Source organism: Heptranchias perlo, chromosome 16, assembly GCF_035084215.1.
Source record: "Heptranchias perlo isolate sHepPer1 chromosome 16, sHepPer1.hap1, whole genome shotgun sequence".
Lineage (NCBI taxonomy): Eukaryota > Metazoa > Chordata > Chondrichthyes > Hexanchiformes > Hexanchidae > Heptranchias > Heptranchias perlo.
The window spans coordinates 9,724,262-9,738,496 of record NC_090340.1 but is presented as its reverse complement, the minus strand read 5'-3'; the positions used below and the strand labels follow the sequence as shown (position 1 = coordinate 9,738,496).

General features: G+C 44.5%; 1 protein-coding gene across 2 annotated transcripts in view; it reads left to right on the top strand.

Annotated features, from left to right (window-relative positions):
- The window catches only part of st3gal2 (ST3 beta-galactoside alpha-2,3-sialyltransferase 2), a 424,632-nt gene that overhangs the window by 268,214 nt on the left and 142,183 nt on the right, over positions 1–14,235 (top strand). For both annotated transcript variants that reach the window (XM_067997644.1, XM_067997643.1), the window contains one exon: positions 10,191–11,567. In XM_067997644.1, coding sequence (XP_067853745.1) covers positions 11,229–11,567 — 339 coding nt within the window. In that variant the 5' untranslated portion in view covers positions 10,191–11,228. The remainder of the gene's footprint in view (positions 1–10,190; positions 11,568–14,235) is intronic.

The following is a 14,235-nucleotide window of genomic DNA, read 5'->3' as shown; positions in this document are numbered from 1 at the left end:
ACCATTACCATCCAGTCAAGAAGGAGCCTTCTTTTTTCCCTTAGTATTTATATTTTCTTCCTGTATGACATATTGTCTCTGAGTGGATAGTGGATAATTGATCTGCTCATAAGTGGTGCTATAGGGCAATCCTGGGTTAGCTCTGAGTTTCTTAGAACATGCCTACGTCTCTGCCTGGTACCTCCCCACAATGGGATGGCTAAAATCTGGGAACTCATCATGCAGGGAATCGTGAAGTGGAAACCGTACCAACCCAACCCAACCCCTTCTTCCCGTTTGTAAATGCAAATATTAAAATATTACTTGTGAGAGAGAGGAAAGGATCTTCACTGTGAAGTAATGTCCTCCCCGCCCCCCCCCACAATATGGTTTATTAATTCGATCTATCTATTTGAAGAGATCTCCGATTATCTTGACTTGCCAGGATCCTGCAGAAACTCCATATTAGGTGTCAAGGTTAGAGAGTTGCACAGTGTGCACAGGTCTGTCAGTAAGTGGTTTTCATTGCAATAGCACAGAATTATCATGTTATGTTCCCCAGGCCTGCCCACTGAACTGACCTACACAGAGATCAGAACAAGGTGGCAACATAAACATTAGACCGTGTCGCACATGTATATCTTTGACATCACTTTCCCTGAAACCTAATGGTGAAGGTCCCTACATACAGCCACTATATAAGAAAAGCGATGCAGTTGCATGTTAAGGGTATTGCAGATTGCACCTTTGTGGTAATTTTTTGTTTCCTCTGGCAGACCATTAAAATCTAATTTGTAAATGTGACTAAAAGTGGTTGCTTGATCTCTTAAAATGATCAAACAAAATAACAAATGGAAATAAAATGAGAAGCTTCTTGTAGGTCACATTTATCAAATGTTTCTGGAGCATTGGATAGTAGGGAGCAAAGCTACAGGGAGAGGATAGGGTGCTTGTTATTTTCCACTTTTCCATCTGCTTCGCCTCCTTATGGTCATTGCAGCCCACCAGTCACTACAGCCAAGAGAGTGCAACTGAGCTAAACTCTCCATTCACAAGTTCCACAGGCCCAGGTATCCTGGGACTCCCACTATTGTTCTGTATCCCATACCATTCCAGTTTTGACCCAGATCTCCCATACTTTGTAACTTATGCAAGCAGCTGCAAGATGGAATTTTCAACAAAGTCCCATCCTACTACCAGGCCTAGGCTGTGAAGTATCCTGGCAGGTGTATTGGAAGAGCTCTCCGTCCTTGTGGTATAATGACCTCCACTCTGCGCCTGCCCATATTTTCAAGATTGAGATCAGGAGTTCAGTTTATCAGGAGACACGTACAGTCTCTCAAGAGCACCAGGGCACATACAACCCTTATCTGTCTAAGACCATCAGGACATTTTTTTTCGTTCATGGGATGTGGGCGTCGCTGGGGGTAGGGTAGGGTAGATAGGGTAGACGTAGAGGGGATGTTTCCACTCGTGGGGAGACCAAAACTAGGGGCCATAAATATGAGCAGTCACTAATAAATTCAATAGGGAATTCAGGAGAAATTTCTTTACCCAGAGAGTGGTTAGAATGTGGAACTCGCTACCACAAGGAGTAGTTGAGGCAAATAGCATAGATGCATTTAAGGGGAAGCTGGATAAACACACGAGGGAGAAAGGAATAAAAGGCTATGCTGATAGGGTTAGATAAAGTAGGGTGGGAGGAGGCTCATGTGGAGCATAAACACCGGCATGGACCAATTAGGCCAAATGGCCTGTCTCTGCTGTACATTCGATATAATTCTATGTAACCCTCTATGTGAAAAAAATCTTCTAACGTCCCTCTTTCCTCTACTGATAATCCTGAATCTATGCCCCTTGTTACAATTTGCCAATGTCTTTCATTGTGCAAAAAATGTGCACAACTTTATAGGCCTTGGCCCTTCACCAATTAAAAGAAACAAGGTCTGAAAATTCTACATCTGGAAACTCAAAACTGATGGAGCCGCATCCATCTACTCTATGTAAGTGGAGCACCAACCTGTTGAGGCACATCTAATCAGGCACAGAGGAGTTGATGATGGCAGACAAGAGAACGGTCTGCACTCCTGTTGTGTGAAGGTGTCTCCCATTTGGCAGGGTGCTGATCTCTGTCCTGTAAACTAGAAAGTTCCACAAGATTACATATTAGGTTCAGATGAAGAAGCTCATCAGCCATTTTGATCTCATTGTTCCAGAATACCAATCCTGCCATCTCCTCATTGCAGCAAACTTTTTTTTGCTGAGCTCCCCCTTCAGAAATTCAGTCCCATGCATGCGCCCCTCTTTCCAAGTATTTTTGCATAATTAATATTAGTGTAGATATAGCTGGTAACCCAGAATATTTCAGCAGTTTGGTCACTTTAGCTGTTTTAATTCTGCTCCCTCACACTTCTGGGTGTTAATATAAAGTCCAATCATATCATTAGCACTCACTGGCTGGAAAATTCCTCGGACCTGCTCCCACTTTGCCGGCGTTACTTTGCCGGAAGTGCAGTGGAAACCCCGTTGATGCGCGTAAACAGGGAGCAGATCAAAGGAATTTCCCAGCCACAATGCCTAGCGTCCTTCCAGTTTGGGAACCACTGCTCTATCCCATTAAATGTTTTACATGTCTCTACAAGGTCCGTTTTGAGATGCCCCTTTAAAACGGTGAGGAGCCCTCGCTTACCTTGCCATTCCTCATTGGTGATCCTTTTAACACAGGAGATCAGCCTCATTACTCCTCTTTCTCAAACTGGTTTGCAGGAGCAAACACTGTTGGTGAACAACAGATAAAACATATAATACAGCAAATACAAACACATGGCTGGATTTTTTTCCCCACATATTGGGGAAACCAAGTAGATGGATAACGTCAGCAAATTGGCATTCATTTTAATTGAAATGTATTGTAGAATTCTTCTGTATATGTTAAATACCCACCTTCGGAGCTTCTGACTAGGTCTAATTAGACATTCCCACCTCATGCAAGCTGCAGTTTTGATTCCTTTTCATTAATTCAATGTATTTGACAAAAACACCTGCCGTGGGGAATTATAGATGCCAGACATGAACGAGATAGTCACTCAAGAGAGGAAGAAACAACCTTTCCTCCGCCTATTGAACGAGGAGTGCTGTCTGGTCTAATCACATGGTATATAATCCAGGACTTGTGTCGTGCTGTACAATAGATATCGGTGGTTTTCAAAGATTGAATTTCACCCTTTTAAGAAAATTCAACTGAAGCTAAGAATTTGGATTAACTTTAACGTCCTTATTAATTTGATCTGTTTATTTACTCAAGTGGCAGGATCTGGTGATTTTTTTTCTCCCACATATTAGAGAAACTAAGTATGCAGATAGTGTCAGCAAATTCAAGAAAGAGCTGGATAGTTTTCTGTTGAAAGAACATTCTCATATTGCTATTAGCGAACACTTGAATATGTACAACAAACTCGCCCTACATTGCATTTGCATTTTTCTGAATACACATCTTAAAAGTTAGTATAATTACAATCTATCTGTAGGGGAGAAAAATACTCTGTTGAAACTGGGACAAGTCCAGAAACCTTCAATATGGAGATGGCATTGAGATTGATGATCAAATCTGCTGTTGCACATCCTGCCACAAGCTTACGGTGCCTCAGCAAACTCTGTGCAACATCCTGCAATGGGGCTTCTTGCCACTCAAAGCTGACTGTGGACCCCGTTACATTTTTGAGTTTTTACTCTGGATATTTTTCTCATACTCAGACCACTCCTATTGGCCAGCCCTTACTCCCTATGACCAGGAGAGTGCCATAACCTGCATACTATCTGGATCATTTGTCCAGGGATTGAACAGAAAATGCACCTTACTGTATTTTGGCTACTGGTTATATCACATACCCTCATGTGATCTTCTTTGACTGAAATGCAGTAGAATAAACACTTTGGAGTAGATTTTGACTTTGTGCGATAGTGTAAAACGGATGATAGCGAATCGACAGCCCATTTTACATCTCTCCTGATTTTTTATTTCCATTGAAGTAGCTGATTCACTATCACCCATTTTACATTATCACACAAAGTCAAAATCTACCCCATCATTAGTGGCTTAGGTTATAAATTGTCCAATAGACTTCTTAAACAGTAAATGGATAGGTGAACCGAAGTATTGACACACTGTAGAATTACATTAGATACAAGTTAGCCTACCCCTCCTGATGGAATATGGCAGTCACGTCCAATGCACTAAACTGCAGTGTAAATGGAATCAGACACAAGGGGGGAGTTTTAATGCCCAAGAATGGGTGGGTTGGGGGGGGCGGGTGAGTAATTAAAATATGTGAATTTTGGAGCGTGACCGCATCCCGGTTCCAACGCGCCCACTTCCGGATTTAACGGAGGAGTGTTTGGATGCGTGCGAGTAACCTACTCACCGCAATCACGACCTTAATTAGTTCTAGCGGGCAGGTAGTTATAGCATCAATTAACATCCTTATGAGGTGTTAATTAGGTCTTTTTAAATCGAATTTTATTGACCTTTAACTTTAATGTCTTCAGTGCGGGTTTCCCAGGCTCATGAATCTTGCCAGTGAAAAGGAGGCGAGAAGGGATGGATTATGAGGTAAGTGTGTTTATTGCGCTGCTTGTGGGCCAGGAGGAGCAGGTGGATTCCCCCCAAGCCTAATGGTTGTGAGCCTTGTTGATCACAGGTGAGGCAAAAGGATATTTCAGAAGCTCCAATATGGAAAGTGAATATCAGAGCAGCTCCGATAGAAATGGAGAAGTGAATGAAAAGGGAGTCTTTGCGGGAAGGGCGAGAAGAAAGATAACCGAAGTCGCTGGGAGTCCTCCTGTGGTTAAAAAAAATTACACTGGCATGTGATTACTTCTGCGCTCAATTTTCTGTGCATGTCTCATGCACCAACACCTCCCATTTTGCCAGCCAAGAAACAAGGGTTCAAGAGCAGCACCACGTAACACCCGCGATTGGCTGACCACCCCGATGTCCGAGACCTCCCCGATGGTCGCGATCCCTCCAATGCTCGAGACCCCTGTAATCAGCCGAGAGCCCCCCCACCGATGTCCAAGACTCCCCCCGATGACCAAGACCTTCCCCTGATGGCCGACACTTCAACTCCAGTGGTGGCTGACTGCTCACCTCCCCCCACCCCCCCAACTGCGATTGCCCACCTCACCCAACCCCCAAAGATCCCGCTCTCTCCCTGACCCCCCCATCTAACACCCAAAGATCCCGCTCTCTCCCTGACCCCCCTCATCCAACCCCCAAAGATCCCGCTCTCTCCCTGACCCCCCCATCTAACACCCAAAGATCCCGCTCTCTCCCTGACCCCCCTCATCCAACCCCCAAAGATCCCGCTCTCTCCCTGACCCCCCTCATCCAACCCCCAAAGATCCCGCTCTCTCCCTGACCCCCCCATCTAACCCCCAAAGATTCCGATCTCATCCTGACCCCCCCCACCCCCGTACAATCCCCGAAGACTCTGATCTCTCTCCGCTGCATTCTCATCTGACAGGCAGCTAGCCTCTCAATCTGGCTGCCGGGCTCCAAACCCGGAAGTAAAAATTTAATCCTTCAATTAAGCTGTGATCGCAGATCCGACCCGCCAACTTTACTTCCGGTTTCGCGTCCGATAAACTTCCCCACCCCTCCCATCCCCCTCACTCTCTTCCCGGCTCCATGATAAAATCCAGACCAAGGTCCCTGAGTATTAAAGTTTACAGGGCAGTTTGTTGCTGATCATCCACACAGTATCTCTGGCCTTCAGACAGACCATCCAATTTTAACAAGGGGTGGGCAAGAAAATGGGGTGGAATCCAGCAACAGCAGGTCTCCAGCCCAAAGAAACTGCCGTGGGGATATCCTCTGGGGCAGGCCAGGCATGAGGTGAGTCTGGCCCATTACAAATAGTTGTATTAAAAGGAGTCAGGACTGACGGAATGGCGTTAACTACCGGAATTCCCACTGGCCACTTCTCCTGTGCCCCCAGTGTATTGTACACTGACGAGATACAGGGGCAAAATACATTGGAATGGTGCAAGCGGGGCCCTCAGTGGGGACTCTTGGCCTGGAACACTTCAAGACTGAACTTCTGGTCCAGTGAAATCAACTATACTCCTTCTACATCTACAATGTGATGAAGCAGATTCACCCCAACACGGCATCACCTCCAAAGCCGTGAGCATCATGAACTCGTTTGTGAGCGATGTTTTCGAGCGCATCACAGGTGAGGCTTCCTGCCTGGCCCAATACAGCAATCGGCACACCATAACGTCCCGGGAGATTCAGACTGCGGTGTGCCTGCTGGTGCCCTGGGAGCTGGCTAAGCACACTGTGTGAGAAGGGACAAAGGCAGTGCCCAAGTACACTAGCTCCAAGTAAAGCTCCACAATGTACTGAAAAAACTCAATTATCTTATAAAAGGGCCAATTTCACATGTTTTCTGCATTGTCTAGCGAGACCATAAGCAGCTATCCAGCACTGCTTTTTGCTGCTCCCTCTGGTGAGAGGTCCAAGATGCGGCATTACCATATGGGTGCCTGCAAATGGCCTGACCCCAGGAACTCCAACACCGTCGGGCACTTGGGTCACTGGTGGGGCGCAACTTCTGTTCCACCATAATTACAATGGCGGAGTGGGATCGTGGGTTTCAGGTCCAATGTCTATATTCTGTGGCTATTGTGTCAAAACAAGCTGGACAGTTTTCAGTGAGTGAACCTGGTGTTTATGGTTTTTAATCCTGTAAGTACAGTGAGATTCCAGCAGAATTGATTAAAAACTTGAGAGGAGACAACAAACAAACTCATTGATTTGTGTAAACATGTACTTGAAAGTGGAATGGCCAGACGATTTCATGAAAATATTAATCATAGCACCTCCTTACCCGAGTAAATGTGACAAGTTTCGCACTATCAGATTGATTCCACATGCCTCAAAGATTATGCTCAGATTACTTACAAGAAGGTTAAGAGCAAAAGCAGATTTTGACAAAGATCAAATTGACTTTCGCAGAAGATGTGAATAAGAGACTATAAGGATAATAAGAGTTCTGAGTGAGAACTATGTTAGAACATAAACAAGAGATGTACATTTGCTTTGTAGCTTTTGAAAACGTCTTCGATAGAGTGAACTAGATCAAAATAATGGAGGCACTATGGAATATTGGTGCGGATTGGAGAGGTTGATGCCCGATAAAGGCTTTGTATTTGAGACAAACTGCAAGTAGGGTATCAGATGGAGAGTCAGAACCAGGAGTGATTGGAAGAGCAGTGCGATAGGGATGCTACTTGTTCCCTGTGCTGTTCAACGTGTATGCAGAAGCCATAGTAAGAGAAATGCTTAATTAGGTATAGACAGGAATGAAAGTTCAGCTACTGAAAGCTGTCAGATTTGCTGATGACAAGTACCATGAATGAACAACAGTTGTTGGCCGATAGCCTCAATGCTGCAGCAATGGAATATGGAATGAAGATCAAAGTGGGTAAGACCAAAGTTATGAAGGTTTCTAGACATGCAGGTGAAACTGAGAATTTTAATAAACAAGGAGCAGTTGGATCAGGTGAGATGACTGAAATATCTGGGAAGTTTAATGACTGAAGATGGCAGATGTGGCAAGGAGGTGAGAGCTAGGATTACAATGGGAAAAGTTGCATTTAATAGAAGGAAGATGATATTGACTGGACAATTGAATAGAGAACTAAAGAAAAGATTAGTGAAGACTTTGTTATGGAGTGTTATTTAGTGCTGAATCATGGACGCTGAGGAAAGAGGAGGACAGGCTTCTAGAAAGCTGTGAGATGTGGGTTTGGAGACACGTGAATAAGTAAAGTAACAAGGATAATGATACAAAAAGGACGTAGTTTGACTGAGGTTATCAGAAAAAGGCAAATGAATTGGATTGGGCACACGCTGAGAGGGGATGGGATGTTGAAAGAGATGTTAGAAGGACAATTGGAAGGAAAAAAGACCCAAGAGGGAGGAAAAGAAGGATGTTTTTGGATCACCTGAAGAATGGGAGATTGTTTGGAGATTTGAAGAGAGAAGCACAAGTCAGAGTGGTTAGGAAAAGGGAGAATTGAGCCAGAAAGTGCCTCAGGCAGACCACTGATGATGATGATGATGTACGTGACATTTTTGTCAATAGCCCCCTCCCACCAAAGAATGGTAGATGTTCAGTTATTGTGGATAATTTTCCCCTTACCAGTGGGTTTTTCACCCTAGGTACCTCCCTTCCAGGTGTGGTCCCATTGATAGTTGTAGAATATTTGCAAAGGACTTTCTGGATGTGTATCAGAGATTTTACAAAGGGCAAGTGGATTAAAATGTTGGATCAAGTGCTTTCCAATTATTTTCACCCATACAAAGAGATTGTTTGCAAAACAATCTGTATTCCACACTTTCCAGACTGAGTCTCTGGGATGAACTTCCTCCGTCATGGAGTATTCTGAACAGCTCGGCTATCATCCTGTCCAGCCAGATGACTACCTTTTCTCAATGCCTTAGAATCTCTTCAATGTACTTTGGATAATGAATTTAACCTTCGTCTTGACCACCTGAGTTTTAGATCACTGCTGTATTTCCTGTGGTTTTGCGGCATAGATGTTTTTCTTAGAGATCACTCTCTGTGCGCCCATTCTCCGAACCGGAATAAGTATTTTATAAACCGATTCTGCAAAACAATGTCCTCCATTCTGCTCAGCTCCATTTTGTGCCTTGACCATAAGTCCACCTGAAACATATGTTTTCTGTTTTTATTATATTTTTAATGAATTGAATGCTGGGATCAAAGGAGAGTTGCCATGGAAATGGAACTGTGTCTGGGTGGGAGTTCACACTGCAGGCGCCTCTCTACTTGTTGACAGTTGCCTCTTCATAATAAATTCAAGCGCTCTTTATAATAAATTACCTTTCTGGAAGTGTACACTCAATCTTTGTACTGTCTGTAATAGAAGTGATCGGATGAAGGGATAATTATTCCATCAAACACTGTGTTCCTATGAAGCAGTGACCCCCCCCAGAGTAAATATTATTTTAAGTAACAAGGTATTATATGCAGCTCTTAGGACTTGCACTCGTAATAGTCCGCTCCAACATGACAATCCTGGCAAGGTATGGCTCATTAAAAGGACATTCTTTCCCTGATAATGTGACATGAGTCCCAATAGAAGGTTCACGAGCAGTGTTTACCATTAATAAAAAATCCCCCCCCTTCTCCCTGGTGGTTCAATGGGTAAATACACTGCTGGTGTGGTACAGATCATGAAGGTTCTCTGTTCGATCTGTTGATTGCAGTCGGGCTATTGATCTCAGTGACTCTGGACTAGAAGAGGGAAAAGAAACACAGTTACGTTTCTGCATCTAATCATTATTTAGAGATGCTTGCTGGAAAGTATGCTTGTGTAGGTGCTGGGTAAGAACGGGGTTGGGTTCAGCTCTGTTGCCCACAACAGTCGTGGATGCGGGCAGTCCCCCAGGGCATTGCTTAAGCGTGAGTCTAGATGGTGCATGTGACATTGACACACGCACAATTTCCTGCAGGACTCACTACACACCGATCAGCAGCGAGACCGTTGGCTGATTTATTTTTTCGCCTCTTCCTACACCAATGAAACTGAGGCCACATGTACAGTCACAAATATATAATTGGTTCCTATCAAGTGTCTATGCTGTCAGCTGGTCTCAGCTAGGATAGCCAGTTAGTTCCAGTCTCACTGAGCCAGAGAGCTGAAAGGTCAGCCAGGGTTCTCACCCCTGATTTCTATCTGATGATCCCTGCTGGGAGGTACCTGTTTATGAATGTCGGGTGAGGCCAGGATTGAGTTTGCCTTCGATGCCCCCCACAGTCGAATAGCCTGGCACCAGCCATTGTGCAGGCTCACAATGAAGAATGGCCACTTGGTTATGATACCACAGGGCTGCTGGTGCCCATGGAGTTTTATCCCAACAAGAGCCAGGAGTGGAGGGGAGAGAATTGAAGACAAAAACGTTATTTTGGTCACAGCCAACTCACAGTATAGAGGGACAATGATGCCTAGGGATATTAGTTAACTGATTTGTTTGTATACAGTACAGAGGTTTGTTTCCTAATCCAGCACTTTGAACTGACTGAACCACACAGAAAATAAAGCAGGGCACTTTTGTTTTGATTTGTTTACAGAATATGTAGACTGAATTCTTTTTTGTCTTTTTTTTGTCCTTGTTCCAGGCTTTTCAAGTGGAACGAAGTACACTGTCTGCCTGAGAAAGTCCCGAGTACACTGGCCAAACAGCTAAACCCAGAAGAAAAGCTGGCGAAGGTTTAGAAAGCAGAGCACACCCGTCTAATTAGTTCTGCTGCTCGTGGAGGGGAAAGAAATGTGTGTAGCGTTGATGTAATCTCTCGCCTGACAGTGGATTAAGGAAGGTGAATGGCAGCAACGAACATACAGAGGACTTGTGAGGCAGTAAGAGCAGACAGCCCGCTCGTCTGCTCGCTTTGATTTACCTCCTTTTTTTTTGAGCACATATCAATAGTCACCTTGGCAACAGCTCTCTCACAGGCATACCTCTTCATGAAAATAAAAGACGTGCAAGAGATGCTATGAAATTTCTGGAGCAGCGATCTGGGTTCCGGTTAAGACGAGGAAAGACTTTTTGGAAGATCTGGTTTGTGCCTCACAGTACGAGAGTAAATCAAAGAGCAGTTTCACAGGGCTCTCCATTCCCACCGAATTCATCTTAACATCCTATCACGGAGAAATCAAACTACTTCCTTAATTTCTCGGAGGACTAAGAAACTAACGAGTGAGCTGGTCGCTGGCTCGAGGAGGCTGATTCTGTCAAGCATGTTCCAAAGGATGATGGAGCTTTTTTAACTCTCACTAATTCGGAGGAAAAGGGAGATTTAGCAGAACCTTCAGCTACGTTTACAAAGGGGAGAAGAGAGAAGTAAGTAAAAGCAGAGGCTGAATGTCTGACTGAAAGAGAAATTACCATCCAGCAAGCAGTCTCGGTTGGGCATCTCTAACTGCTACATGCCAGTGTTTAACAGAACAGCTGAAGTACTCTCTGAGGATTTCCAATTAAAACCAACAGCAAGGCTCCATTAAATTAGACAGGGACAAACAGCGCAGTTGATTTTTGACAATCTTCCTCTTTTGACCTATGCCCTGCCTGCTGAAGTCACCCAGCAATACATCAGAATCAGCAGCGAGGACTTCTTGTCACAACAGAAGGCCCGAACCCAAAGGGCAACAGTGCGATAATGAAGTGCTCGCTTCGGGTATGTTTCCTCTTCCTTGCACTGCTCATTGCCTTTCTGACTTCGCTGTTTTTCACCTACACGCTGACAGGCGTGACCAACATGGCCTACCTGGAGACCCAGGGTGTGGAGGATGCCCACCGAGTAAAACTGGTGCCCAGTTACTTGGGCGTGCAGAAGTTGAGCAAGGATTCTGTGGGTCAGAAGACGTGTGCTTGTGATCATTGCGTGGGCGACCCCGGCGTGTCGCAGTGGTTCGATGAGCACTTTGATCAGGACATTCTGCCACTTTGGACAAAAGCTAACATGAAGCTGGACCCCGACGTGTACAACTGGTGGGTGGTGAGTATCTTCAAACTGGCAGGAGCAGTGATCTTGAGTATGAATGTTTTTCAAATTTTCTCCCTTCATCTTCTGAAGGCATTGACTCTTCCATGAGGCTGGTAACATTCCAGTGCCTCGCCCAAATGGCCATTGTTCATGTGTGAGCCTGGGCAGTTAGTGTCAGCAAGTTATGTGAATGTGGAGGGCATCTCAACCAACCTTCATTTTGTCCTCATCTGACATCCACACAAATGCAAGGGTCACTTGCATAGTAATCAGGAGCAGGAACCCTGGCTGATTTTTTCCCTCTTTCTCTCCTGGGAACATTGAAGCTAATTATGGCACCCACACTACCACCTTGGCAGAGCTTAGCGAACTCATTAAATTGTCAATCTCACACAAAGAGATCAGAAGGCTACTGCTATGGGAAATGTCACACCCCCGCAGTTGAGGATGCTCTACTGAGATTTCAGTGAAGGCAGCTGTGGGAAGAGTGGAGGAAAATGATTCTCCATTTAACTATGTTATATAGAATCATAGAATCATACGGCATAGAAGGAGGACATTCCGCCCATCATGCCTGTGACAGCTCTTTAGCCCCACTCCCCCGCTCTTTCCCCAAAGCCCTGTAATTTTTTCCCCTTCAAGTATTTGTCCAATTCCCTTTTGAAAGTTATTATTGAATCTGCTTCCACCATCCCTTCAGGCAGTGCATTCCAGATCATAACAACTCGCTGTGTAAAGAAATTCTCCTCATCTCTCCTGGTTCTTTTGCCAATTATCTTAAATCTGTGTCCTCTGGTTACCGACCCTCCTGCCAGTGGAAACAGTTTCTCCTTATTTACTCTATCAAAACCTTTCTAAATTTTGAACACCTCTATTAAATCTCCCCTTAACCTTCACTGCTCTAAGGAGAACAATCCCAACTGAAGTCACTCATCCCGGGTACCATTCTCGTAAATCTCCGCTACACCCTCTCTAAAGCCTTGACATCCTTCCTAAAGTGTGAAAAGGACACAATACTGCAGCTGAGGCCTAACCAGTGATTTATAAAAGTTTAGCATAGCTTCCTTGCTTTTGTACTCTATGCTTCTATTTATAAAGTCAAGGATTCCATATGCTTTTTCAACAGTCTTATCTACTTAACCTGCCACCTTTAAAGATTTGTGTATGTGCAACAATACTCCATGAAAGAAAGAAAGAAAAATGAATGAACTTGCATTTATATAGCGCCTTTCATGACCTCAGGATGCCCCAAAGCGCTTTACAATCAATGAAGTACTTTTGATATGTAGTCACTGTTGTAATGTAGAAAAAGCAGCAGCCAAATTGCACACAGCAAGATCCCACAAACACCAATGAGATAGAAACATAGAAAATAGGAGCAGGAGTAGGCCATTCTGCCCTTCGAGCCTGCTCCACCATTCAATATGATCATGGCTGATCCTCTATCTCAAGACCATATTCCCGCTCTCTGCCCATACCCCTTAATGCCTTCTGTGTCTAGAAATCTATCTAGCTCCTTCTTAAATATATTCAGTGACTTGGCCTCCACAGCCTTCTGTGGTAGAGAATTCCACAGGTTCACCACCCTCCGAGTAAAGAAATTTCTCCTCATCTCAGTCCTAAATGTCCTACCCCGTATCCTGAGACTGTGACCCCTCGATCTGGACCCCCCCTCCCCGCCACCCCAGCCAGGGGAAACATCCTCCTTGCATCCAGTCTGTCTAGCCCTGTCAGAAATTATAGAAACATAGAAAATAGGAGCAAGAGTAGGCCATCCAGCCCTTCGGGCCTGCTCCACCATTCAAAATGATCATGGTTGATCATCTAACTCAGTACCCTGTTCCCACTTTTTCCCAATATCCCTTGATCCCTTTAGCATTAAGAAAATATCTATCTCCTTCTTGAATACATTTAATGACTTGGCCTCCACTGCCTTCTGTGGTAGAGAATTCCACAGGTTCACCACCCTCATCTCGGTTCTAAATGGCATACCGCATATCCTGAGACTGTGATCCCTGGTTCTGGACTCCCCAGCCATCGGGAACATCCTCCCTGTATCTAGTCTGTCTAGTCCTGTTAGAACTTTATATGTTTCGATGAGATCACCTCTCATTCTTCTAAACTCTAGTGATTATAGGCCTAGTCGAACCAATCTCTCCTCATATGTCAGTCCTACCATCCCAGGAATCAGTCTGGTAAACCTTTGTTGCACTCCCTCCATGGCAAGGACATCCTTCCTCAGATAAGGAGACCAAAACTGCACACAATACTCCAGATGTGGTCTCACCAAGCCCTGTACATCTGCAGTAAGACATCCTTGCTCCTGTACTCAAATCCTCTTGCAATGAAGGCCAAAATACCATTTGCCTTCCTAACTGCTTGTTGCACCTGCATGTTTGCTTTTAGTGACTGGTGTACAAGGACACTCAGGTCCGTTTTTACACCAACATTTCCCAATCTATCACCATTTAAATAATACTCTGCCTTTCTGTTTTTCCTTCCGAAGTGGATAACTTCACATTTATCCACATTATACTGCATCTGCCATGTATTTGCCCACTCACTCAACTTGTCTAAATTGCCTTGAAGCCTCTTTGCATCCTCCTCACAACTCACAATCCCACCTAGTTTTGTGTCATCAGCAAACTTGGAAATATTACATTTGGTTCCCTCATCCAAA